The following is a 24,927-nucleotide window of genomic DNA, read 5'->3' as shown; positions in this document are numbered from 1 at the left end:
ATTTCATCATAATCTTATTAGATGTGAGTAATTCTATAAATCCACAACTAATTTCACATGGGTCAAGAGCTAGATTAACCATATGATTAACGGAGACTTAAATATCCTCCTACATCGTCACTCACTGATTTAAGAACCCTTATAAGTTTACATAACCAAACATAAAATCACATTGTCAGATATATTTCCCACATATTTATCTCTCTGAAACATCTATCCTACATCGTATATTTCCATTCAACTAACTTATCCTCGTAACCTCTTTTTTAAAATGAATATTTTCTTCAAAAATGACAATCCATGTCAATCATATCGACTATTAACCAAACACAACCATCAAAATGAGATTTAGATGGTGTAAGATAAAAACGCATGGTTGTCCTGGGTACCAAGGGTCGAAATGAGGGTCAAGGTCTACTACTGGCCATTTTCCCAAGATGTTAACGGTCTCAATACCGTCAACTGACAAATTTTTGAAAGGCAGAGAGCTAATGTAAGTTGCACAATATATTTGGCAAGGTGATGACAAATAAAGTAAGTCAATGTATAACTTTACTATATCTAAGAAAAGTTAAGACTTATATAAAAAGTAGCATTTTCTCGATGAAGAAATTGCTTTTCGTGAACATGTGCATATGGGGAATAATATGTTTAGGAAGTGTGGTTACCTAATACCATATCCTTCATATGAAAGGCCTAACAACCTTTGTGAATAGCGTCACCATCTAATTTCTTCAGCATGTTATTGATGGACCTGAAATACAGATAACAGTTTAAACAATATCAGTAAAATGTTGGAAGCTGAAACCCCACTCGTCTAGTTGTTGACAACAGACGTAGTTATTGAGCCACACACCTGTGTGGTCCTATATTTTTCTCCATTACATCTTCGAAAAAGGAGGATGTGGTAAATCAAGTCCAAGCATTATGAAAGGTAATGAAAATGAATATAGCAATGATCATTTTAATAGTTTTCAGGTTGATTATTATTGTTCCGTAATGGTGAATCCTCATATTATGAAAGTAGGTAGTATAGCGATGACCCCGTTTGTAAGAAGATGCACTGAAATTCATTACATTCTGAAAGATATTTCTATACAAATTGAAAATTACTAGTTACTATAGAAGCTCCGCCACCATGTGCATTTGATTCCACTTATTTTTAACCAAGTTCTTCTAGTTCCTATCAAAAACATCAAAAATTAATTTATTTCTCTAACTGTTACCTTTGTTTCTTCATCAAATTTCGATTAGAAATTTATTTCACAAGCCTGGAAATTGTCCCACCAAAATATTGATACCCAAAGAGGAACAAAATTAGCAGAAAACAGATATTAGAATGATTCAGTAACTCTAATCAATAGAGGTAAAACAAAACCGTTTTATTAAATATTTTGAGGAGAAGAAATATGGCAAATCAGTATGAGAAAATAAAAAGGCAAAATGATACATGTGTGGAAGTTTTAATCCTCCAACATATATTGGCGAACACCACATTTATCATCATCTATAAGGGATAAACCCATTTTGAGATCCAATAGCTTTCGAATATACTATGTATACCCAAAACATAAGCCTAAAAATGGGTCGTCTATCAGATATTACAAATATTAATCTAATAAACAACATAATAAGTAGAAATTTTAAAACCGCTATAAATAGTTTGTGGTAATACAAACGATTATAATTTACCTATACCACCATATTAAGGAGAAACAAAGATAGTAAAACCTCTTATCGAATTAAATATAGATACAATTACAATATGATTAAAAGGAAAATCTAACAAAACTGTGACCTTTGTGAAAAAGCGGGGGTCTAACAACACAACCCAATAATTCGATTAGCAATCTGTATCGACTAACTCCGAAATACTTTACTAGAGAATCAACTAGACAGTCAGACTCAATCTGGATAAAAGTATCTCAAGGAGTTAATATCTCTCTCTTGATTTGATTTTTACTCAAGCTAAAAACAATAGCGATTCTTTATCAAATACAAGGAATAACTTGGATGGTACCAAAGACCAATGTCCAAGGATCAATCAATATCAATCAACAACCAAATGATGGATTTCCAATTGATGATCACGAACGCACAACCTGTATTATTTCAATTATATAAAATATAATGCGGAAAAGAAATAAGACAGACACCAGAAATTTTGTTAACGAGGAAACCGCAAATGCAGAAAACCCCCGGGACCTAGTCCAGATTGAATACACACTGTGTTAAGCCGCTACAGACACTAGCCTACTCCAAGCTAACTTCGGACTGGACTATAGTTGAACCCCAATCAGTCTCCCACCGATCCAAGGTACAGTTGTACTCCTACGCCTCTGATCCCAGTAGGATACTGCGCACTTGATTCCCTTAGCTGATCTCACCCACAACCAAGAGTTGCTGCAACCAAAAATCACAGAATTGATAATAAACAAATCTGCCTCACATAGAAAAGTCTATCAGAGGATAAATATGTCTCCCACAGATAAACCCTAGGTTTTGTTTCGTCTTAAGATATAAAATCAAGGTGAACATGAACCAATTGATAATCCGGTCTTATATTCCCGAAGAACAACCTAGATTAATCAATCACCTATCTACAATCCTTCCTGACTACACAAGTGGATTGTCGAGGAATCGCAAACAGTGAGACAAAGATGTTTGTGACTTCTTTATCTTGCCTATCGGAGAACTCTCACGATCTCAAGTCAATCAATCGATTGTACTCGTACGATAGGAGATGCAAGATCAGATCACACAACTACGATAAAAGTAGTATCGGTCTGGCTTCACAATCCCAATGAAGTCTTTAAGTCGTTAACCAGATTTTAGAGAAGAAAATCAAAGGTTAATGGAGATCGACTCTAGCGGGCACACTAGTAGCACACAGACGTGTGGGGATTAGTTTTGCACAATGCTAGAGTTTTCCTTTATATAGCCTTCAAATCAGGGTTTTGCCTTAGGTACAAAGCAATCCATATTCACCGTTAGATGAAAACCTGATTTAGGCTCAAGCTAATATTTCTCAACCGTTAGATCGAAAACTTAGCTTTTCACACACACTTGGGTAGACGTTTACTAGGTTTGTGAAAACCATGCCCAAACGTGTACGTGTATGTTGGTTCAACATAGTAACCCAAAAGGTTAACCATATGAACATTTCATATTAACCTTGTTCTTCTTCACCATAACTAGTTCAATTGTCTCAAATGAACTAGTTAAAGAGTTGTTCAATTGCTATGAGATCTTATGTAACTTCACAAGACACAATTGAAACAAAGATGATTCGATTCGATTGAATCGTCTCATGAACATTATAGCCACGTTTTGCATAAAGCATTCCTTAGTAATTTAATGTTTCATGTTCAGAGCACATCTTTAGATCATAACCTCTTAATTTCACAAACAAGTTCGCGGACTTAAGTTAATCGGTTGAGTTTTCCAAACTCAGCAGAAATTCTCGGAAAGGGAACTTCCGCCAGTTCGCAGACTAAGTTCGCGGACTTAGCACACAAACGAGTTTTGGAAAATCCAGCAGAAATTCTCGGTCGAGAACTTCCGACAGTTCGCGGAATGATTCTGCGGACTGGGTTCGCGGACTTGGCAAGCCAATTCCACAATCCTCCCGATTTCTCTTGATCAACAAAGTTCGAAATCTTCGGTTCAAGGAATACATGGTTATGTAACCTAAACTCTCATTTCAATCATTGAGACATTCTCAGAGGACGCTATGTAGCCATTATTCACATACCGATTCACGTCAGAGCAATTCTCAAGGTGATTGAAACTTTTCATGACTTTCGTCACTAGGTGAAGATAAACTTGATCAAAGCGAAACGCTTTACCAACACACGATTTCGAGATAAAAGATAAGCAATGAATGCTCAACTCGAAATGTGTATGATATAGTCTATATAGCATACGACTTTTGTCTCATAAGAAGTAGGAGATAAAATAGATAGACTTTTGAGTGATAGATAAGTTCAAGTCTCCACATACCTTTTTGTTGATGAAGTTCCACGGTTCCTTGTATAGATCTTCGTCGTTGTATGATGAATCGCCATGAAGTTCTTGAGCTCAACTACACTTTTCTATCCTAGTACGAGACTTAGCTATGTAGGATAGAAATCAAGACTCATAGTTTTGATCAATAACATTGACAAACATGCTTGAGATAGCAACGCATGCGAGGTCGACCGAGCTATGATCTAACAATCTCCCCCTTTGTCAATTTTAGTGACAAAGCTATTAATACATATGGAATACAAAAAAGATAAACTTTAGTGGCTCCTATTCCATAGTCTAATCTTTAACGTTCCCTAAAATCTTCGTCCTTACAAGTACTCCAATGATCTCAAAGGTTGTATGTTTAGCATCACCGTTGTTGAAGATCCGTAGCTATAACAATGAGAGAAATCGAGATTCTCGGTCATTATTATACAATGTCATAGTATTATTATGTAGTATCAAAGTCCAATTGTATCACGACTTTAACAATAATACTACGGTGATATGTATCACTCCCCCTTAGTCAATACTCCATCTCGATCATGGAAACCACTTCCCCTTACAAAATGGTCCGAAAACCCTATGTATTTGTAGTGTGAACTACATTATTTCTCCCCCTTTTTGTCAATAAAATTGGCAAAGGTACAAGAACGGGATCATAATGAAATTTCTACAAGAGACATTTCATAGACTAAAAAAAAAATACATACCAACTTAATTTAGATGCAATCATAAAGCCGGGGCTAAATGCATTCATCAAGGATTTTTAAGATAAAAGATAACCTCTATAAAATTCCACATCCGCACACCCCGTAAGATATTACCATTAAGCACAAGTTCAAAAGAACTCTCCCCCATTTGATGTCATTCCCGAAAGAACAACAAGAGCGACCTTAATTTTGAAAGAAAAGAAGGATTTTTTAATTGGACCTCAAAAACCATGGAAATGATTTTCTATATCCAAAACTCAACCAAATTAACCACAAGTAAACCCATGATTAATTTAATTGGAATACACAACTAATTCAAACCACAAAAGTGATCAATTTAATTGATTGTGCTCAACATAAGAAAACTCACGGAGCTACGACTAAGATAACCACACGGATATGACTACCTTAATCGTTCAAATACTCAACATAAGGAAAACCTTACGGAATATACGACTACATCAACCAATAGAGCATGATTAGTATAGCCATTCATATACTCAACACAAGAACTTGTGGAATATATGAAAAACTCAACTAGATTAATTACAAGAGAACCTATAATTAATCTAATTGGAATACACAACCAAACTAATCACCGAAGCAATCAATTTAATTGTCAAAATATTTTGCTCGACAAAAGAAGACTTTCAGAGCAGATAACTAAATAACCAATCAAGATGATTAATTTAATTCAATAATGCTCAACATATAGCATGTCATGGAACAACCAACAAGGCCAATATTAATCGACATAGTTGTAAGGTGCTCAACATAAGATACACAATGGAGTCTTCACGGTAAAACATAACAAAATGGATCAATGAAGATCAATATTGTGGATAACAGACAAGGATCTATTCTATTTTCCATCACTATTTGCATAACGACATAATAGACTTTATCCTTGTCAAACAAAAGATTTCATCCTATTTTCCATTAAATAAATGACTGCATAGGCATAACTTTTGTAATTGTCAAAAGTCCATCCGTCCTTTCATCAATACAAATATCAATATATGAACGACTTTACTTTTGACAACATATGAGACATTCAAGCTCACGGACGCAAACAATACATATCCCATAAAATATTGCAATACTTCAGAATCAAACAGATTAATACTGCAATAACATCATCCTTCAAATATTTTTAGAATTTAAAAACCAATAAACCTAAAAAACATGAAGATGAAAAAGTTGGACATAGCTATGTGTAATCACAATAATGGCTATTCCAAACTCTAGTAATCCTTCTCAAAAACAAGAATAAATTCTCATAAGAAGTTTCCTAGGCATCAAGACAAACTCGTAATGCACATATAAGATGATTTGTCCTTAGAGGGTAGAATCAATCTTTTTCGCCCAGATTTACACCAAGAATAGCTACCAAAGGCGTATAAAAAGATTTTCACAAAGAAGAACATACAAAGTCACGAACGACCATGCACCATAGTTCACAAAGGATGATTGTGAACATTCAAGAATCCCATAGCAATGCGTACTAATTTCCATTCTTGAACTTCCTTCTTTGTGATTCACCAACAACATTCTAGTAAAAGCTACAAATTATCTTAGAAGAGTATTACTCCAAGAATCAAAGTGTCCAAGTCCAAGAGAAGTGGAACAAGTGCGACGAAAAGGAGCAAAACACTCAAAAACAAGAGACAGGACAAATACCAATTTAACTCATCCAAAATTAATAATTCTTATCTCCATTTTGAAGAGAATTCAAAGAGGAAGAGAATGCAAAAAAAAAATGAGTTCATTCCGAGTTCGGACGAAGAAGTTACGGCCAAGAAAGGTTTACCGAATATCGACGTCAAGTATGCATACGGGTTTGCGAACTTAAACCCCTGGATTTTGATTTTGAATGCTGTTATGCATACTTGGTATGTGTACCATGTAGTCCAAACATCCCGAACAACTATTTTCAAACCTAAACATATAAGAACCTTAAACACAGATCAAGTTAGGTAGAAATGGACGATAAGCAAGATTATTATAAGTATTCTAAGCAAATAAAAGTACAAATCTTGCTCAAGATTATAGACATACCTTTTTAGATGAATCTAATCGAATTTTACCGCCTTACTGTATATAATTTGTGTGAAAAAGCGGGGGTCTAACAACACCACCCAATATTTCGCTTAGCAATCTGTATGGACTAACTCCGAAATACTTTTCTAGAGAATCAACTAGACAGTAAGACTCAATCTAGATAAAAGTATCTCAAGGAGTTAATATCTCTCTCTTGATTTGATTTTTACTCAAGCTAAAAACAATAGCGAGTCTTTATCAAATACAAGGAATACTTGGACGGTACCAAAGACCAATGTCCAAGGATCAATCAATATCAATCAACAACCAAAGGTTGGATTTCCAATTGATGATCACGAACGCACAACCTGTATTATTTCAATTATATAAAATATAATGCGGAAAAGAAATAACATAGACACCAGAAATTTTGTTAACGAGGAAACTGCAAATGCAGAAAAACCCGGGACCTAGTCCAGATTGAATACACACTGTATTAAGCCGCTACAGACCCTAGCCTACTGCAAACTAACTTCAGACTGGACTATAGTTGAACCCCAATCAGTCTCCCACCGATCCAAGGTACAGTTGTACTCCTACGCCTCTTATCCCAGCAGGATACTACGCACTTGATTCCCTTAGATGATCTTACCCACAACCAAGAGTTGCTGCAACCCAAAATCACAGACTTGATAATAAACAGATCTGTCTCATACAAAAAAGTCTATCAAAGGATAAATCTGTCTCCCACAGATAAACCCTAGGTTTTGTTCCGTCTTAAGATATAAAATTAAGGTGAACAGGAACCTATTGATAATCCAGTCTTATATTCCCGAAGAACAGCCTAGATTAATCAATCACCTCTCTACAATCCTTCCTGACTACACAGGCGGTTTGTCGAGGAATCAAAAACAGTGAGACGAAGATGTTTGTGACTTCTTTATCTTGCCTATCGGAGAACTCTCACGATCTCAAGCCAATCAATCGATTGTACTCGTACGATAGAAGATGCAAGATCAGATCACACAACTACGATAAAGTAGTATCGGTCTGGCTTCACAATACCAACGAAGTATTTAAGTCGTTAACCTGATTTTAGAGAAGAAAATCAAAGGTTAATGGAGAACGACTCTAGCGGGCGCACTAGTAGCACACAGACGTGTGGGGATTAATTTTGCACAATGCTAGATGTCTCCTTTATATAACCTTCAAATCAGGGTTTTGCCTTAGGTACAAAGCAATCCTTATTCACCGTTAGATGAAAACCTGATTTAGATTCAAGCTAATATTTCTCAACCGTTAGATCGAAAACTTAGCTTGTCACACACACTTGGGTAAACGTTTACTGGGTTTGTGAAAACCATGCCCAAACGTGTACAGGTATGTTGGTTCAACATAGTAACCCAAAAAGGTTAACCATATGAGCATTTCATATTAACCTTGTTCTTCTTCACCATAACTAGTTCAATTGACTCAAATGAACTAGTTAAGGAGTTGTTCAATTGCTATGAGATCTTATGTAACTACACAAGATATAATTGAAACAAAGATGATTAGATTCAATTGAATCGTCTCATGAACATTATAGCCACGGTTTGCATAAAGCATTCCTTGGTAATTTAGTATTTCATGTTCAGATCACATCTTTAGATCATAACCTCTTAAGTTCACAAACAAGTTCGCAAACTTAAGTTAATCGGTTGAGTTTTCCAAACTCAGCAGAAATTCTCGGAAAGAGAACTTCAGCCAGTTCGCGGACTTAGCACACAAACGAGTTTTTGAAAATCCAGCAGAAATTCTCGGTCGAGAACTTCCGACAGTTCGCGGACTGATTCTGCGGACTGGGTTCGTGGACTTCGCAAGCTAATTCCACAATCCTCCCGATTTCTCTTGATCAACAAAGTTCGAAAACTTCGGTTCAAGGAATACATGGTTATGTCATCTAAACTTTCATTTCAATCATTGGGACATTCTCAGAAGACGCTATGTAGCCGTTATTCAGAGACTGATTCACGTCGGAGCAATTCTCAAAGTGATTGAAACTTTTCATGACTTTCGTCACTAGGTGAAGATAAACTTGATCAAAGCGAAACGCTTTACCAACACACCATTTCGAGATAAAAGATAAGCAATGAATGCTCAACTCGAAATGTCAAATGTGTATGATCTAGTCTATATAGCATACGACTTTTGTCTCATAAGAAGTAGGAGATAGAATAGATAGACTTTTGAGTGATAGATAAGTTCAAGTCTCCACATACCTTTTTGTTGATGAAGTTCCAGGGTTCCTTGTATAGATCTTCGTCGTTGTATGATGAATCGCCATGAAGTCCTTGAGCTCAACTACACTTTTCTATCCTAGTCCGAGACTTAGCTATGTAGGCTAGAAATAAAGACTTATAGTTTTGATCACTAACATTGACAAACATGCTTGAGATAGCAACGCATGCGAGGTCGACCGATCTATACTCTAACAATCTCCCCATTTGTCAATTTTAGTGACAAAACTATTAATACATATGGAATACAAAAAAGATAAACTTTAGTGGCTCCTATTCCAAAGTCTAATCTTCAACGTTCCCTAAAATCTTCGTCTTTCCAATTACTCCAATGATCCCAAAGGTTGTAAGTTTAGCATCACCATTGTTGAATATTCGTAGCTATAACAATGAGAGAAATCGAGATTCTCGATCATTATTATACAGTGTCATAGTATTATTATGTAATATCAAAGTCCAATTGTATCACGACTTTAACAATAATACTACGGTGATATGTATCACTCCCCCTTAGTCAATACTCCATCTCGATCATGGAAACCACTCCCCCTTACACAATGATCCGAAAACCATATGTATTTGTAGTGTGAACTACATTATTTCTCCCCATTTTGTCAATAAAATTGGCAAAGGTACAAGAACGGGATCATAATGAAATTTCCACAAGAGACATTTCATAGACTAAAAGAAAAATACATACCAACTTAATTTAGATGCAATCATAAAGTCGAAACTAAATGCATTCATCAAGGAGTTTTAAGATACAAGATAACTCCTATAAAATTCCACAGCCGCACACTCCGCAAGATATTACCATTAAGCACAAGTTCAAAAGAACTCTCCCCCATTTGATGTCATTCCCGAAAGAACAACAATGTCGACCTTAATTTCGAAAGAAAAGAAGGATTTTTTAATTGGACACCAAAAACCATAGGAATGATTCTCTATATCCAAAGCTCAACCAAATTATTCAATTAAAAACGCAACTAAATCAAACTACAAAAGTGATCAATTTAATTGAAAGTGCTCAACATAAGTACTCACGGAGCTACGACTAAGGTAATCATATGGAGATGACTAACTTAATCGTTCACATACTCAACATAAGGAAAACCTTACGGAATATATGCCTACATTAACCAATAGAACATGATTAGTATAGCCGTTCATATACTCAACATAAGAATTTGTGGAATATATGAAAACTCAACTAGATTAATTACAAGAGAACCTATAATTAATCTAATTGGAATACAAACAACCAAACTAATCACCGAAGTAATCAATTTATTTATTTTGGGCTCAACATAAGAGAACTTATTGAACCCCGACTAAGTTCATTATAGAATATGACAAACTTAACCGTACATGTACTCAACATAAGAAGGAAAACTTATGGAGTACAAACTAAATAACCAAACTGGTTGATTAATTTAGTTCCTAATGCTCGACATATAGCATCTTATGGAACAACCAACAAAGCCAAGGTAAATCGACTTAATTGAAGGTGCTCAACATAAGACACACAATGGAGCCTTCACGGTAAAACATAATAAAATGGATCAAATGAAGATCAATATCGTGGATAACATACAAGGATCTATTCTATTTTCCATCATAACGATATAATAGACTTTATCCTTGTCAAAAGATATCATCCTATTTTCCATCAAATACATGACTGCATAGGCATAACTTTTGTATATGTCAAAAGTCCATTCGTCCTTTCATCAATACGAATACCGATTCATAAACGACTTTACTTTTGACCGCAATATGGGATCTTCAAGTTCACGGACGCAAACAATACATATCCCATAAAAATATTGCAATATCACAAACCATTAAAATACTGCAATAAACATCATCCTCCAAATATTTTTAGAATTTAATAACCAATAAACCTAAAAAATAAACATAAGAAGATGAAAACAAAAATAGCTATGTGTAGTCACAATCATCGCTATTCAAAGCACTAGTTATTCTTCCAACTAATCCAAAAAGAAGACATCCTAGGCAAATAAGAAGATGCATTACTCATCACCTTCATCATCAAACAATTTCCAAGTAGCTTGAATTGAATCCAACTCTTCCCTGAGCTCGGGACACTTGGTTCCAATTAACGACACTTGATCTTTTAAGAACTTCACTCTTTCATTTACCTTGCACACACACTTGTAAATTTTTTGAATAAGCCTCAAGGTGGTAGGGTCTTCAACATCAAGAAGAGTACCTCTTTGTCGCTTGCGAACATTTTCCCTAATACGTTGAAAAGTACATGGACGAACAAGTTTGGGAAACCCAGGAGAATTTCCAATAAAATCAAGTCCACGATCACAACAAATTTGGCTAATCAAACAAGGATATCTTAACATCTTGATGTGAGAAGTCATCGTCATCATTTGAAAGATGATAAAGCCACAAATATCAAGATCTGTATTGCCGGATGTAAGGAAGAAGACCAATCCCGCAAACTCATAACTCCACCAAGAATTCTCAATTGTGGAGGGATAAAGGTTAGAGATACCGAGTTTTCCAAACGCTATTAAAGCAATACTAATATCATTAGTAGGAAACTTTCCTTGACTCCAAACAACCTTCTTTCCACAAAGTCAAATAGAGATATCATCATATGAAGGACGTTCATCACTTGGTCTAGGTAACCGTACGTTGCCCAACGGTATTTTGGTGACCCTTGAAATTAACTCTCTATTAACAAGAAACCTTTTTCTATTTATCAGGATTTGAATTCCATCTTCTTAAAATAAACATCGTGAATGTTGGCATCGAAAATCCTTGTTAGAGAATCAAAACCTTCACCGAGGCCATTAAAGATATTCCCAAGATTGAACTTTTTGAAGCAAGCTAAATCCTCTTCATATCCACTAAAGGTTTCCAATTTCTTTTCTAGAATAAAACCTTTGGAAGCAATCCTATCAAAAGTTCTAGCACAAGAATCATTCACAAACCTAATTCTAAGAGAATTTTGATCACAAGGAGGTTTCAAGCTAGAGGATTTTGAGCTTTTAGAACTCATTTTAATGCTTCTAGAAATCATCATAAAGAGATACACAAGAGGATATTACTTACTTTAAGAGAACCTCAAACACCCTTCCTTTTGATTTCTTCAAAGAAGCTTTAATGGTGGAGAAGCACAAACCCTAGTTCACGTACGCCGACGGAAGATGATAAAGGAGAAGGTTCGCAGACCACCAACATATATATATATATCCCTCATTCATGGGCTTGGGCTGTACACGAACCGTGATCCACAAGACTTAAGGAAAAATCTTATCCCTTTCCACATAAGTGGTAAACAACCAACAAAAAGGTGGAAGAAAACAGAGGTAATAAAAAGTTAACCAAACAACAGCACAACTGTACACAACTCAAGCCATTTATTGCCCCACATCAAGATATGTACAAATGGGGAAAAGCCAGTCTTGTTACCAAGAGGCATAATACGCAGAGGAATTCTCATGCGACACATCTGGTTGATAGGTGTGAAAAGTCCCTGTAGTATAATCAAAATAATAATGATAGTCAGGGCAGCTGGAGATTTCTATCCTTTGTTGGTTCGGGCTAGAAGAAGGATATTTCCCATATCTGGGTTGTTCAGTATTAACAGTTTTAACACGACCAACACCCTTTCCGGAAAGATTCTTAGACTTAACAGAATTAAGTTTTTTTGAGAATTTAAAAACGCCTTCGAACGCTTTAAACATATCTTTATCAATTGATCCATCATGATAATATTCCTCATAGAGATCAAGAGTTAATCTAGTGAGGTTCCATATCCTTGAGCATATTGAACGTTTTCCCAATTTTTCTTTCCTTTTATTTTTTTCTTCAGATTGCTTCTTAACATCTAAATCTCCCCTTTTAGATAAAGTAAGATTATCATGAGAACCCAGAGGTTTTAACCATAACAATCTTTGAACAATCTTTATGGAATTCTGGCGTGCGCTACAGATGCCAGGAGCAAGTTTTCCTAAGAAAATTCCCATAGGGAAATTTATATGGAACGAACAAACACAAACTTATTAGGTTTACCGTGTTTGCCTGCTCTGATACCAATTGAAAAAGCGGGGGTCTAACAACACCACCCAATATTTCGCTTAGCAATCTGTATGGACTAACTCCGAAATACTTTGCTAGAGAATCAACTAGACAGTCAGACTCAATCTAGATAAAAGTATCTCAAGGAGTTAATATCTCTCTCTTGATTTTATTTTTACTCAAGCTAAAAACAATAACGAGTCTTTATCAAATACAAGGAATACTTGGACGGTACCAAAGACCAATGTCCAAGGATCAATCAATATCAATCAACAACCAAAGGTTGGATTTCCAATTGATGATCACGAACGCACAACCTGTATTATTTCAATTATATAAAATATAATGCGGAAAAGAAATAACACAGATACCAGAAATTTTGTTAACGAGGAAACCGTAAATGCAGAAAAACCTCGGGACCTAGTCCAGATTGAATACACACTGTATTAAGCTGCTAGAGACACTAGCCTATTGCAAACTAACTTCAGATTGGACTATAGTTGAACCCCAATCAGTCTCCCACCGATCCAAGGTACATTTGTACTCATACGCCTATGATCCCAGCAGGATACTACGCACTTGATTCCCTTAGCTTATCTCACCCACAACTAAGAGTTGCTGCAACCAAAAATCACAGAATTGATAATAAACAAATCTGTCTCACACAGAAAAGTCTATCAAAGGATAAATCTGTCTCCCACAGATAAACCCTAGGTTTTGTTCCGTCTTAAGATATAAAATCAAGGTGAACAGGAACCAATTGATAATCCGGTCTTATATTCCCGAAGAACATCCTAGATTAATCAATCACCTCTCTACAATCCTTCCTGACTACACAAGCGGATTGTCGAGGAGTCACAAACAGTGGGACGAAGATGTTTGTGACTTCTTTATCTTTCCTATCGGAGAAGTCTCACGATCTCAAGTCAATCAATCGATTGTACTCGTACGATAGAAGATGCAAGATCAGATCACACAACTACAATAAAAGTAGTATCGGTCTGGCTTCACAATCCCAATGAAGTATTTAAGTCGTTCACCTGATTTTAGAGAATAAAATCAAAGGTTAATGGAGATCGACTCTAGTGGGCGCACTATTAGCACACATACGTGTGGGGATTAGTTTTGCACAATGCTAGATGTCTCCTTTATATAGCCTTCAAATCAGGATTTTTCCTTAGGTACAAAGCAATCCATGTTCACCGTTAGATGAAAACCTGATTTAGATTCAAGCTAATATTTCTCAACCATTAGATCGAAAACTTAGCTTGTCACACACACTTAGGTAGACGTTTACTGGGTTTGTGAAGACCATGCCCAAACGTGTACGTGTATGTTGGTTCAACATAGTAACCCAAAAGGTTAACCATATGAGCATTTCATATTAACCTCGTTCTTCTTCACCATAACTAGTTCAATTGACTCAAATGAACTAGTTAAAGAGTTGTTCAATTGCTACGAGATCTTATGTAACTACACAAGACTCAATTGAAACAAAGATGATTCGATTCGATTGAATCGGCTCATGAACATTATAGCCACGGTTTGCATAAGCATTCCTTAGTAATTTAGTATTTCATGTTCAGATCACATCTTTAGATCATAACCTCTTAAGTTCATAAACAAGTTCGCAAACTTAAGTTAATCGGTTGAGTTTTCCAAACTCAGCAGAAATTCTCGGAAAGAGAACTTCCGCCAGTTCGCGGACTTAGCACACAAACGAGTTTTGGAAAATCCAGCAGAAATTCTCGGTCGAGAACTTTCGACAGTTCGCGGACTGAGTCTGCGGACTGGGTTCGCGGACTTATCAAGCCAATTCCACAATCCTCCCGATTTCTCTTGATCAACAAAGTTTGAAAACTTCGGTTCAAGGAATACATGGTTATGTAACCTAAACTCTCATTTCAATCATTGAGACATTCTCAGATGACGCTATGTAGCTGTTATTCATAGACCGATTCACGTCAGAGTAATTCTCAAGGTGATTGAAACTTTTCATGACTTTCGTCACTAGGTGAAGATAAACTTGATCAAAGAGAAACGCTTTACCAACACACGATTTCGAGATAAAATATAAGCAATGAATGCTCGACTCGAAATGTGTATGATCTAGTCTATATAGCATACGACTTTTGTCTCATAAGAAGTAGGAGATATAATAGATAGACTTTTGAGTGATAGATAAGTTCAAGTCTCTACATACCTTTTTGTTGATGAAGTTCCACGGTTCCTTGTATAGATCTTCGTCGTTGTATGATGAATCTCCATGAAGTCCTTGAGCTCAAATACACTTTTCTATCCTAGTCCGAGACTTAGCTATGTAGGCTAGAAATCAAGACTCAGAGTTTTGGTCACTAACATTGACAAACATGCTTGAGATAGCAACGCATGCGAGGTTGACCGAGCTATGCTCTAACACTTTGCAACTGATTATTCTATCTGTATCGATTATTCAAATAGTACTTCATTTAAACACCCAAAATTTCAAAACCTTACTTGAAAATTTTAGAAAAAAAATAAAGACAAAAGAATATTTTGTTTACGTGTAGCATAGAGACGATTAATACGAAAATTGAAACTTGACAGTATCATGACTATTACAGCAAAGAAAAATTGAAGTTACCCAAATATCGCACAATCACTTTAGTTTTATTGACTAAAAATGACATGCATGGATTTATCTTTTGGAATGACAAATTTGACCCCCACTTATGTAAGCCATTGTAACGGTGTGGGCTCGATAAAAATATGTAGCGCTTATTTTTGTAACAACATAAAGTGACTCATGTTCCCGATACTTGTTGAATTGTCATGTTTTTTTCTCTCGAATTGTAACCGAGTTTATAATATATTAAATAACACAAAATTAACAGTGTTCATCATGCAACATGAAAACGCGGGGGTACCAAAATGCACCACAACTTTTTCTTGGGCAACCTGTATGGACAAAACCTAAATACATTTCTGAGAGTTCAACTTAATGAATCTCAATCAAGGAATAATATTCAGAGTTATATCTCTTTCTCCCACAATCAGAAAGTTTACAGAGACTAGACTGTGAACCTGATTTACGTGTGAGAGTACTTGGACGATTCCAAAGATCAATATCAAAGAATCAATCAAGTCGCATATTTTTTTTTTGCTAAATCATATATTTTATTACCAAATTATAACCAAAGTACAACCAAAATAGTCAATACATGCCAAGACTAATTTTTATGAATGCAAAATAAAACTAAAATAAACTCAAGGAACTGTACACTCAAAAACTCAACAAAACCTGAAGTAAGAAGTATCCTCCTCCTCCATCCTACCAATAAATTGTGGTTTATCATCATAACATATCACCTAGGGGTGTCAACGGGTCCGGGTCCTCCCGGGTATCACTAGACCCGGATCCGGACCCTACTTATAAAGGTCGGGTCCGGTTCCTAACGGTTCCGAGTCCGGTTCCTAAATTTGTGGACCCAGAACCGGACCCGTTTAAATACCCGGGTACCCGTCGGTTCCGGGTACCCATTGGGTCTAAAGAAAACTATTTAAAAAATCTCAAAAACTTAATATATTTCTCTTTTTAGCTTGGATTTAAGTAATTTTTATAAAAAATTATTATTATTTCTTATGAATGTACTAAATAAAGATTAAATGTAAGAGAAAAAATTTAAATGAGTAAAATATCAAAGCTAAAACTAGAAAAAATACTTATAATTTTGCTAAAAACATGAATAAAAGAATGAATAAACGGGTACCCAATGGGTATTACCCGTTTGGACCCGTTTAAATTCGGGTCCAATCGGGTAATTACTCGCCGGGTCCTAAGTAGCTAATGGGTCCAACTTTAGGATCCGGAACCGGACCCGGAATCGGGTCCGGTTCCGGATCCGGGTAATGGGTACCCACTGACAGTCCTAATATCACCTCACATTTAATAAGAGTTGCACATTTCTTGGCTAACTTATCAGCTGAAAAATTATCTCTCTGTAAGTGTGCCTAAATTGTATACTACTTAAGTAACTCAATATCCTTTTCCATCTATCGACAACAATCCAAGGAATCTTACCACTTGAGAATGCAATCAAAACTGCCTTTCATAAATTCAAAAAATGATGCCTTACTGCCCATTCCCCTGCTACTACTAAAGCCATGACTTATGCTATGTAGTTTGTAGTCACTCCCAGCCCACCAGAGACTGCACCTACACAACCTCCATCATACTCCTCCCAATAAAACCAAAACCTGTAATACCTGGGTTACCCTTAGCAGCTCCATCACAACAAAGTAATATCTGGTTTAATCCATGCAACTTAAAAATAACTTTCTTGACACCCATAATTTTTCTCCTAACTCCTCTTATACCAAAATTCATCATTATATTCAAATCATAAACACAATTTTGCATCATCCCCTTCATCGTTACTCTGCATTCCTCTGTGAACTTCAAAATCTCATGTTTAATATTCTCAGTACTGGAATATTCATCTTCATATATTCTCTCATTTCTGGTCAGCCATAGTTCTACCATCAGTGTGAATGCACTTATGTACCATACCTCATTTACAACTGTACTTTTACCTTTAACACAACTGAGAACTTCATCAAAGTTAGAAGGGTTCAGGAAATTAAATATACCTCCCAGCCAATGCCATATTTGCTCACTGAAAGAACTCGTCCAAAGTATACTGTCCATTGCCACATAAGTAACATTTGGACACTTTACTAAATCATTTCTTTCTCACATTTTCCTATGTTTCTATAGCACCTCTCAAAATTTTCCACATATTAGTTGCAGTGTAAGGATGTATGCATAGACTCCATACCTGCTTGGTCCAAGATATTACTGAAAAGTTCTTCCTTACCATATGTACAACATTAACAACTGTGAATTTTCCAGCTAAATCAGTAGCCGTATTCTTTTATCAGTTCCATACCCAATACTTGGTAGTTCATTCACATCAAAAAATCTACTCGATCATCTCCCTTGGAATTTGCCACTCACTTCCAACAATTATCTCACTCACCATCATTTCTTTATGTTGTAGAATGAATTCATCCATTGGACATGAGTCAATCAAATCATTTTATTTCATCCACTTATCCTTCTATACAGATATATTGTTTCCATCACCCACCAACCATCTACTCCCTTCCTTTAAATCTTTCATCACCCATTTCAATCCTGGCCAAATAGAGGATTGTTTATATGTTGTTATCCATTCACCTTTATTATTCTTAAACTTAGATTTCATGAAATTTGTCCATTCTTCATCTTCAGTTTCAATTTTCCAGAATAAATTCAGCAAGAGAGCTTTATTTACCACTTCAAGTCTTCTAATTCCAAGACCACCTTCCTCCATTGGAGCACATACTTCAACCCATTTAATAATAATGAGTTTTTTAACTGCTGGGTCTCCATACCATAAGAAGTTTCTTATTATTCTTTCACACTCCTTTACTACTGTTGTTGGCCATCTATATACCGACATATTGTAAATGGGTATACTACATAGTACAAACTTTACTAAATTCAGTCTGGAAGGAAATGCAAGAATCTTACCTATCCATCTAGTTAATAACCTTTGTAACATCTCAACAATCCCCCACACCTGGGAAGTTTTAACTCTTCCTGGATCTAAAATCACCCCTAAATACTTATCAGGAAATTCAGATAATTCCATCTGTAAACTCTCAGCTATGCTCCGTCTCATGTTTTCAGTTACCCCACCAACAAAACATTTACTCTTTTCTCTATTCACCACTTGCCCAGATGCTTGTTGATATTTCAATAATAAGAGCATTAATTTATCCAAAGACCTCTTATTTCCATTGCAGAATATGAAAAATGTCATCTGCAAACATCAAGTGAGATAGCTGACACCCATTTCTATTAACCACTGCTCTAATCTCACCTTCCCGCACCATTTTGAACAGATTTCTGCTTAATACCTCTTATGAAATTACAAAAAGAAGTGGAGATAATGGGTCTCCTTGCCTGAGCCCTCTACTCACATCAAAGAAACCAATCGACCCTCCATTTATTAAAACCAAACTTTTTTGCAGATTGAAATATCTTTTGTAACCAACTAATACTAACTGCTGAAAAACCAAAATGCTTCGATGTTTCAAAAATAAAAGACCAGCTCAAAGAGTCATAGGCTTGTGTAATATCTAACTTTAAACCCACATTCCCTCCTCTTCTTTTAACATTCAATTCATTCACCAGTTTAGAAGCAAGAATAATTTTTTCCTGTATGCATCTTCCTTTAACAAAAGCTCCTTGCTGATATGAAACTACTTTCCCAATCAAATAACTCATTCTAGAGGTGATGATTCTTATAATTATTTTAAAGATAAAATTTGCCAATCCAATAGGTCTGAATAGCCCAGCTCTTCTGGCACCTTGTACTTTTGGTAGAAGGACTAAAAAATTTGAATTCATGCCTTTAGGTATAAATCTACACCTACAAAAAAATTGTATAACCTTTACCAAATCTTGACCAACTACCTCTCATGCAAACTTATAAAAACTCCCAGGGAATTCATCGGGACCAGGAGAGCTATTACCATTCATATTGAAAACTGCATCTTTGATTTCCAAATCAGAAGGAACAACATATAAGAAAGCATTGTCTTCATCTGTTATCACTCTAGGAATTACATCAAAAATCCCATCTGCAAACTCCACTAGTTGATATTCAATTTTTTTTTTTGGAAGTGAGATACCAACAAAGAAGCTATCTGATTTTGCTATGTAATTACATTACAAATTGCATCTTCCAATTCAATAATACTATTACTTGCTTTTCTCAATTTCATAGAAGCATGGAAAAATGCAGTATTTGCACCACCTTCTTGTACCCATTGCACTCCGGATTTATACCTCATAAGATCACAATATTGCTGACCAGCAATTTCATGTTTACCTCTTGCAGTCACTAAATTATTCAATAAATCTATATTTTCAGGGTGAGCATATGATAATAATGAAGCAGCCAAAGCATCATCTTCAGTTTGTTTAACTTTCACCCTCAAGTCACCAAACGCCTCCCAGTTCCATTTATTTACACAATTCTTGAATCTCTTCAAATTAAACATAAACACATGAGTTGGATTTCCATCACATTCTTCCTCCCAAGATTGTTTAATTAACTGCAAGAATTCAGGATGGGAAGTCCAATTGTGCACCCAAGGAGAGGACCATGATCTGAAACACCCCTAGTTTGACGACAATATTTTCTCATGCCGAAGAAAAATCAAGCTCATACTGGGTTTTTACGAAAATATCCTTAGTTTCAAAGGTAGGTATTTTCTCTGAACAATAAGTGTTTGATTGATACAAAGGATGGAACAAGCTCTCATCGCACAAGGTGCCAACATAAATATATATGCATGCCAACCGAGCCTCATCAATCTCCTCCATAGTGTCTGAAAGAGTTGGACGCAAGAGAAAAGAGAAATTAGGTTTTAGCTAGGTGCACTACAAGCCTGAACTCAGAATTTGTATGGGATGAAGACTTGACAACTCAAAAGGTAATGCCTGTATCTCATGGATATTCAACGACATCAGGCCATCCAAGAATCCGTTCAAAACTCTATATTTTCCACATACTCGCATGTACAAGTTGAAAGCTCAGAGTTGCACAAAAGGAAGAAATTAGGAAAGAAACCCTAATTCGCAAGTCTAGTCTCTCAAGACGGAAATTTTGTCTCATCAAAATTCCATTATCACGCTAGCAGTGCATCCCAACGTAAAATCCCAGAAGGGTGTTGAGTCCAGAGTCAACTCCAAGTTCAAAATCAGAACAAGTAAAGACTAAGCATCGATTCTGGAACCCTACAAGTCTGAAAGAACAATTAGATTGTAATTTAACATTTGAATAATTTGTCAACATCCATATACTAATCATAGCACAATCAAGGTTCTACTCTGAGTAGGGGACTTAATGTAGATGGTGACATTTGGATAAGGGGAAAAAGTATCATTTCAAGACCAAAGGAAAAATAGTAATTCCATAACTAGGGGTTGAGTCGTCATTTTGAGCCAATAGTTGTCCACAAGGTTCAGTAAAACTAAAATGAGAGAGGATTGGACGTAAAAAATGAGCTTTGAAGAAAAGTTCAATATCGCTAAAAGACAAGCTCAACCCATAGGATAAAACTCAACTCTCACGGGAGAGACTCAACCCTTGATCCTCAAGGAACCAAAGCCACGAGTTCTAGTATACGTCCCCGGGAGACATTGCTGGTCGTGATGCCATGACGAGATACTGCTGGTCACGTAGGTTCTGTAGAGCGTAAAACGTCCCCAACGGACTTACGAACCAGAAAAACCATGATTTCAGCATGTCTTCGCGAGATACAACCGGTTGTGATGTCATGGTTCCTAGTGTACATCCTCGACGAGATAATGATGGTCATATAGGATTTTTAGATGCGTAAAAATGTCCCCGATGGAATTATGACCCAGAGCGGACACATTCGTGTCTCTTGTAAGCATAACTCTTTCCATTTTATATCAATGACTGATTCCTAGTACATCATCGCGAGATACACTGGTCACGTCTAATCTAGGTCGTGAATCGACTTACTAAGGCTTCCGAAAAAATCCTAGGACATCCCTGCAAGATACGCTAGTTATTCTGCCTCTAGGACCTTTCGACAGACTCCTAGAACATCATTTCGAGATACACTGGTCATGTCGACCCCATTATACATACACAATTTACTCCTAGCACATCTCTGAAAGATACATTGGTCTAAGACAAGTGATCTCAGGTCTCGCAGAGACATTATCAGGCATGCTGTTAGAGCATAGCTCGGATGAACCCACCAAGCGTTGGTATTGGCAAGTTTGGTTGTCATATTTTAGTATTAAAACTCATCTAGAGTCGCTTGATTAAATACTAGATTCAACTTCGTTTAGGTTAGACTAAAAAGTCTAGGAATATTGAGACGTACAAGTATTAGTCCGAAGACCTGAAGAATGTGAAGAAGTAACGACTACAACGACGACATCATCCTTCTTGTTGAGGTTAGTAATATTGACTTGATCTTGTTTCTATTACTAACGTATATTTCAAGTCGGGTTATATTGAAAACATAACATGCGAAGATGTATATAAATAATACTCTAGTGGTTACACTTGGTCATGACATTATGATCAAAGTGTCAAGGAATTTATTGAATTACGAAGTATAAACGCTTATCTTTTGGAACTTCGTAAATACGACATCGACATAATCTTTGTATATAGTTGTTTGATTATATGTGCATTATATAAGTATGATTTCACCCTAGGAAATAATATTTTATAACATTTTTTTAAAGGAAGTACATATATGAACTTTTTTCATAATCGAAAGGAAATCATGATTGGTCAGGTTCTTTATTGAATATCTTTTGAACTTTTTTAAAGGAAGTAATGGTGTAAACGTATCCTTTATTATGGAAACATAAATTTCAGGCGTTACCCGTTACTCCCTTCTTCCACCACTCAATCGTTTCCACTTCCTTCGAGACCAGGGTGCGTTTTGTTGCGACTTGTATAAATAGGTCTCACCTATTTCCACCAAACAACAAGTTTTGGTCAGGAGAACACCACATCCAGAAATCATCTGATAGCTTTCATTCATCTAGCCAGTTCAACTTTCTGATACAAGTCACAAAACACCCACACTTCCAGAATCAACTATTCTGTTCTCAACACTTTCTTCGCTTCCCTCCCTAAGAACGGACCTTATCCTTCACTTTGTGACCGAAGCAAACCTGGAACGACCATTTCTTTGTTTAGGCCAGGATTGTACAGATTGATCTCTCGAATCAAAAGTACTCCCGTGCAGTACATTGTTTAGGGTTTAGACTCGTTTCTCACCCATATACACGAAATTACCGAAAACAGCAGAAACCTTTTTCACCCACAAACAATTGGCGACCCCAGTGGGAGATTAATCTCTAGGTTACAATATTAATTTCTCAATTACCGATTTTATCTTTTAACCCCAATCTCAAGATGGTAGAACTCAGGTCCGGATCAGCAACAAACCCTGAGAACACCGGCGCTGAAATTATTCTCGGTGTTAACACTCCTTCTATTGGTGCTACTACGCCACCTGTCAACAGCAGCAACACGGAGAATGTTCCTTCAGGCGTTACGCCTTCGGTTACCAGAGCCAGAGCCTTTGCCGCGGCAAAAATGCTCCTTCAGGTGTTACACCTCCAATCACCAGATCTAGAGCCGCTGCCGCCGCTCCCAACATTTCGTCAAGTATGACACCTCCAATCATCACCAGAGCCGCAGCTACTCCGCCGTCAGGACGAGAAACTGGAGGAGCCATAGGAAGATGATCCTATATTACTAATGTTGATTTAATGGAAAGACAAGAGGTTCTCGCTAGAGCCCAAATGGACATGGCCTCGACTCATAAGGAGGTACTTGTTTTTCTCAAGACACTAACGGAGCGGCTACCACAAGAATCACGCCAGCCGGAGCCAATGAGGAACACCTCCAATACCCCTGGCGCCAGCACCTCAATAAGGCGCACCTTTGTAGACGAAGAGACTCGCCCAGGAACTCCAGCAGAGAGAAATCAACCGTCCAATTTTGTCACACGAGAATATTTGGAACGACTTCTCCGAATCCGAGACAAAATCGATTCCATGGACATGCATCAGCATCGACCCCCGTATCCTCCGGAATTCCAAAGAATTCCTCTTCCAAGGGGGTACTCTTCCCCTCAATTCTCTCTTATGACGACATCGATAATGTGCGTGAACATGTCTCTCGATTCTTGGAGTCCCTGGGAGAGCACGAATACAAACACGTTCCCCGTTTGAGGGAATTTTCGAAATCACTTACTGGAAAAGCATACACATGGTACAACATCATTACACCAGGCAGCATCTCCAACTGGTCTGACATGGTTACGAATTTTTACAAGAAGTACTTCTTTGTGTCTGAGCAAATTACCTTCTCAGATCTAGGAAGGATGTTCCAACGAAACAACAAACATCCGAATAATTTTGTCAAAAGATTCAGAATTCAAGGACTGGATTGTCATGACCCAAACGTGACCGAACAACAATTGGTGGATTCTTGCATCAATGGCATGGTTCCCATCTACCGCGCCTTACTAGAGAACCCTGCGATTCCAGACATTCTCTGAACTTCTTGAAGCTGCAAAACGGTCGGCCACAACAACACCAACGTTGTTGGAAAGAACCAGAGGCGAGGACGCACGCGAAACTCGAGGAAATAGACGCCTCATTAATAAGCAATACAACACTGGTCCCTCCTATGTGAGTGTGGTATACGAAGTAGGAAAAAGGAAGGCTCCGGCGGCAGAACAGCAATCCAAGCGCGCATCGCCAGCACGACAGGCGGCTCCGCCATGGAAGACCGTCGCTAAAGCTCCCATGCGGCATCAAGAAGATGGAGAAAATATCTTGGATTTCCCGTTCCCCAATCGAGGAAGTGATTGAACTCTTGGAAGCATGGATCCAAGACGACGCCATCAGGCTACCTCCTACCAGACGCCCACCAACAGAAGCGGAAATGGCAAACCCCAAATATTGCCGCTATCACAGATTTGTCCATCATCCGACCAGTGACTGCAATAGGCTGAAGCGTATCTTCAAAGAAAAGGTAGAAGTATGGGAGCTTCAACTGGGGAATGAGGGAGTTCATAGAGATCCACTTCCAGTCAGGAGTTGCATGCTGGGGACTCTGTACACGAGACTGTGCAATCCATGATGCAACATGTGTGCGAAATTCTCTATCTCTCTAAGACACGACGTCAAGATATATTCACAGCCCTTAATCGTGTTGTATCGG

At 37.0% G+C, this 24,927-nt stretch overlaps 1 protein-coding gene across 1 annotated transcript; it reads right to left on the bottom strand.

The window, feature by feature from the left end:
- Nucleotides 1-18,198: 18,198 nt before the first annotated feature.
- LOC113279236 lies at nucleotides 18,199-19,412 on the bottom strand. Its single transcript, XM_026527937.1, has 3 exons — nucleotides 19,281-19,412; nucleotides 19,058-19,192; nucleotides 18,199-18,945 (listed from the first exon to the last, which is right to left on the bottom strand). The coding sequence occupies exons 1-3, from the start codon at nucleotides 19,410-19,412 to the stop codon at nucleotides 18,199-18,201; spliced, it is 1,014 nt and encodes a 337-aa protein (XP_026383722.1).
- Nucleotides 19,413-24,927: the final 5,515 nt, after the last annotated feature.

This window comes from Papaver somniferum, chromosome 5 (assembly GCF_003573695.1).
Source record: "Papaver somniferum cultivar HN1 chromosome 5, ASM357369v1, whole genome shotgun sequence".
In the NCBI taxonomy this organism is placed as follows: Eukaryota; Viridiplantae; Streptophyta; class Magnoliopsida; order Ranunculales; family Papaveraceae; genus Papaver; species Papaver somniferum.
The sequence above is the reverse complement of the archived record's forward strand: the minus strand, read 5'-3'. Positions and strand labels throughout refer to the sequence as shown.

What these genes read in the sequence shown, in the direction of transcription:
- LOC113279236 (XM_026527937.1), bottom strand. Translation starts at nt 19,412, where the DNA reads ATGAGTTATTTGATTGGGAAAGTAGTTTCATATCAGCAAGGAGCTTTT. An exon ending in TTAAAAGAAGAGGAGGGAAT is followed by an intron (nt 19,193 to 19,280) that starts GTGGGTTTAAAG and finishes TTGGTTTTTCAG; the next exon opens with CAGTTAGTATTAGTTGGTTA. An exon ending in CATTATCTCCACTTCTTTTT is followed by an intron (nt 18,946 to 19,057) that starts GTAATTTCATAA and finishes TGATGTTTGCAG; the next exon opens with ATGACATTTTTCATATTCTG.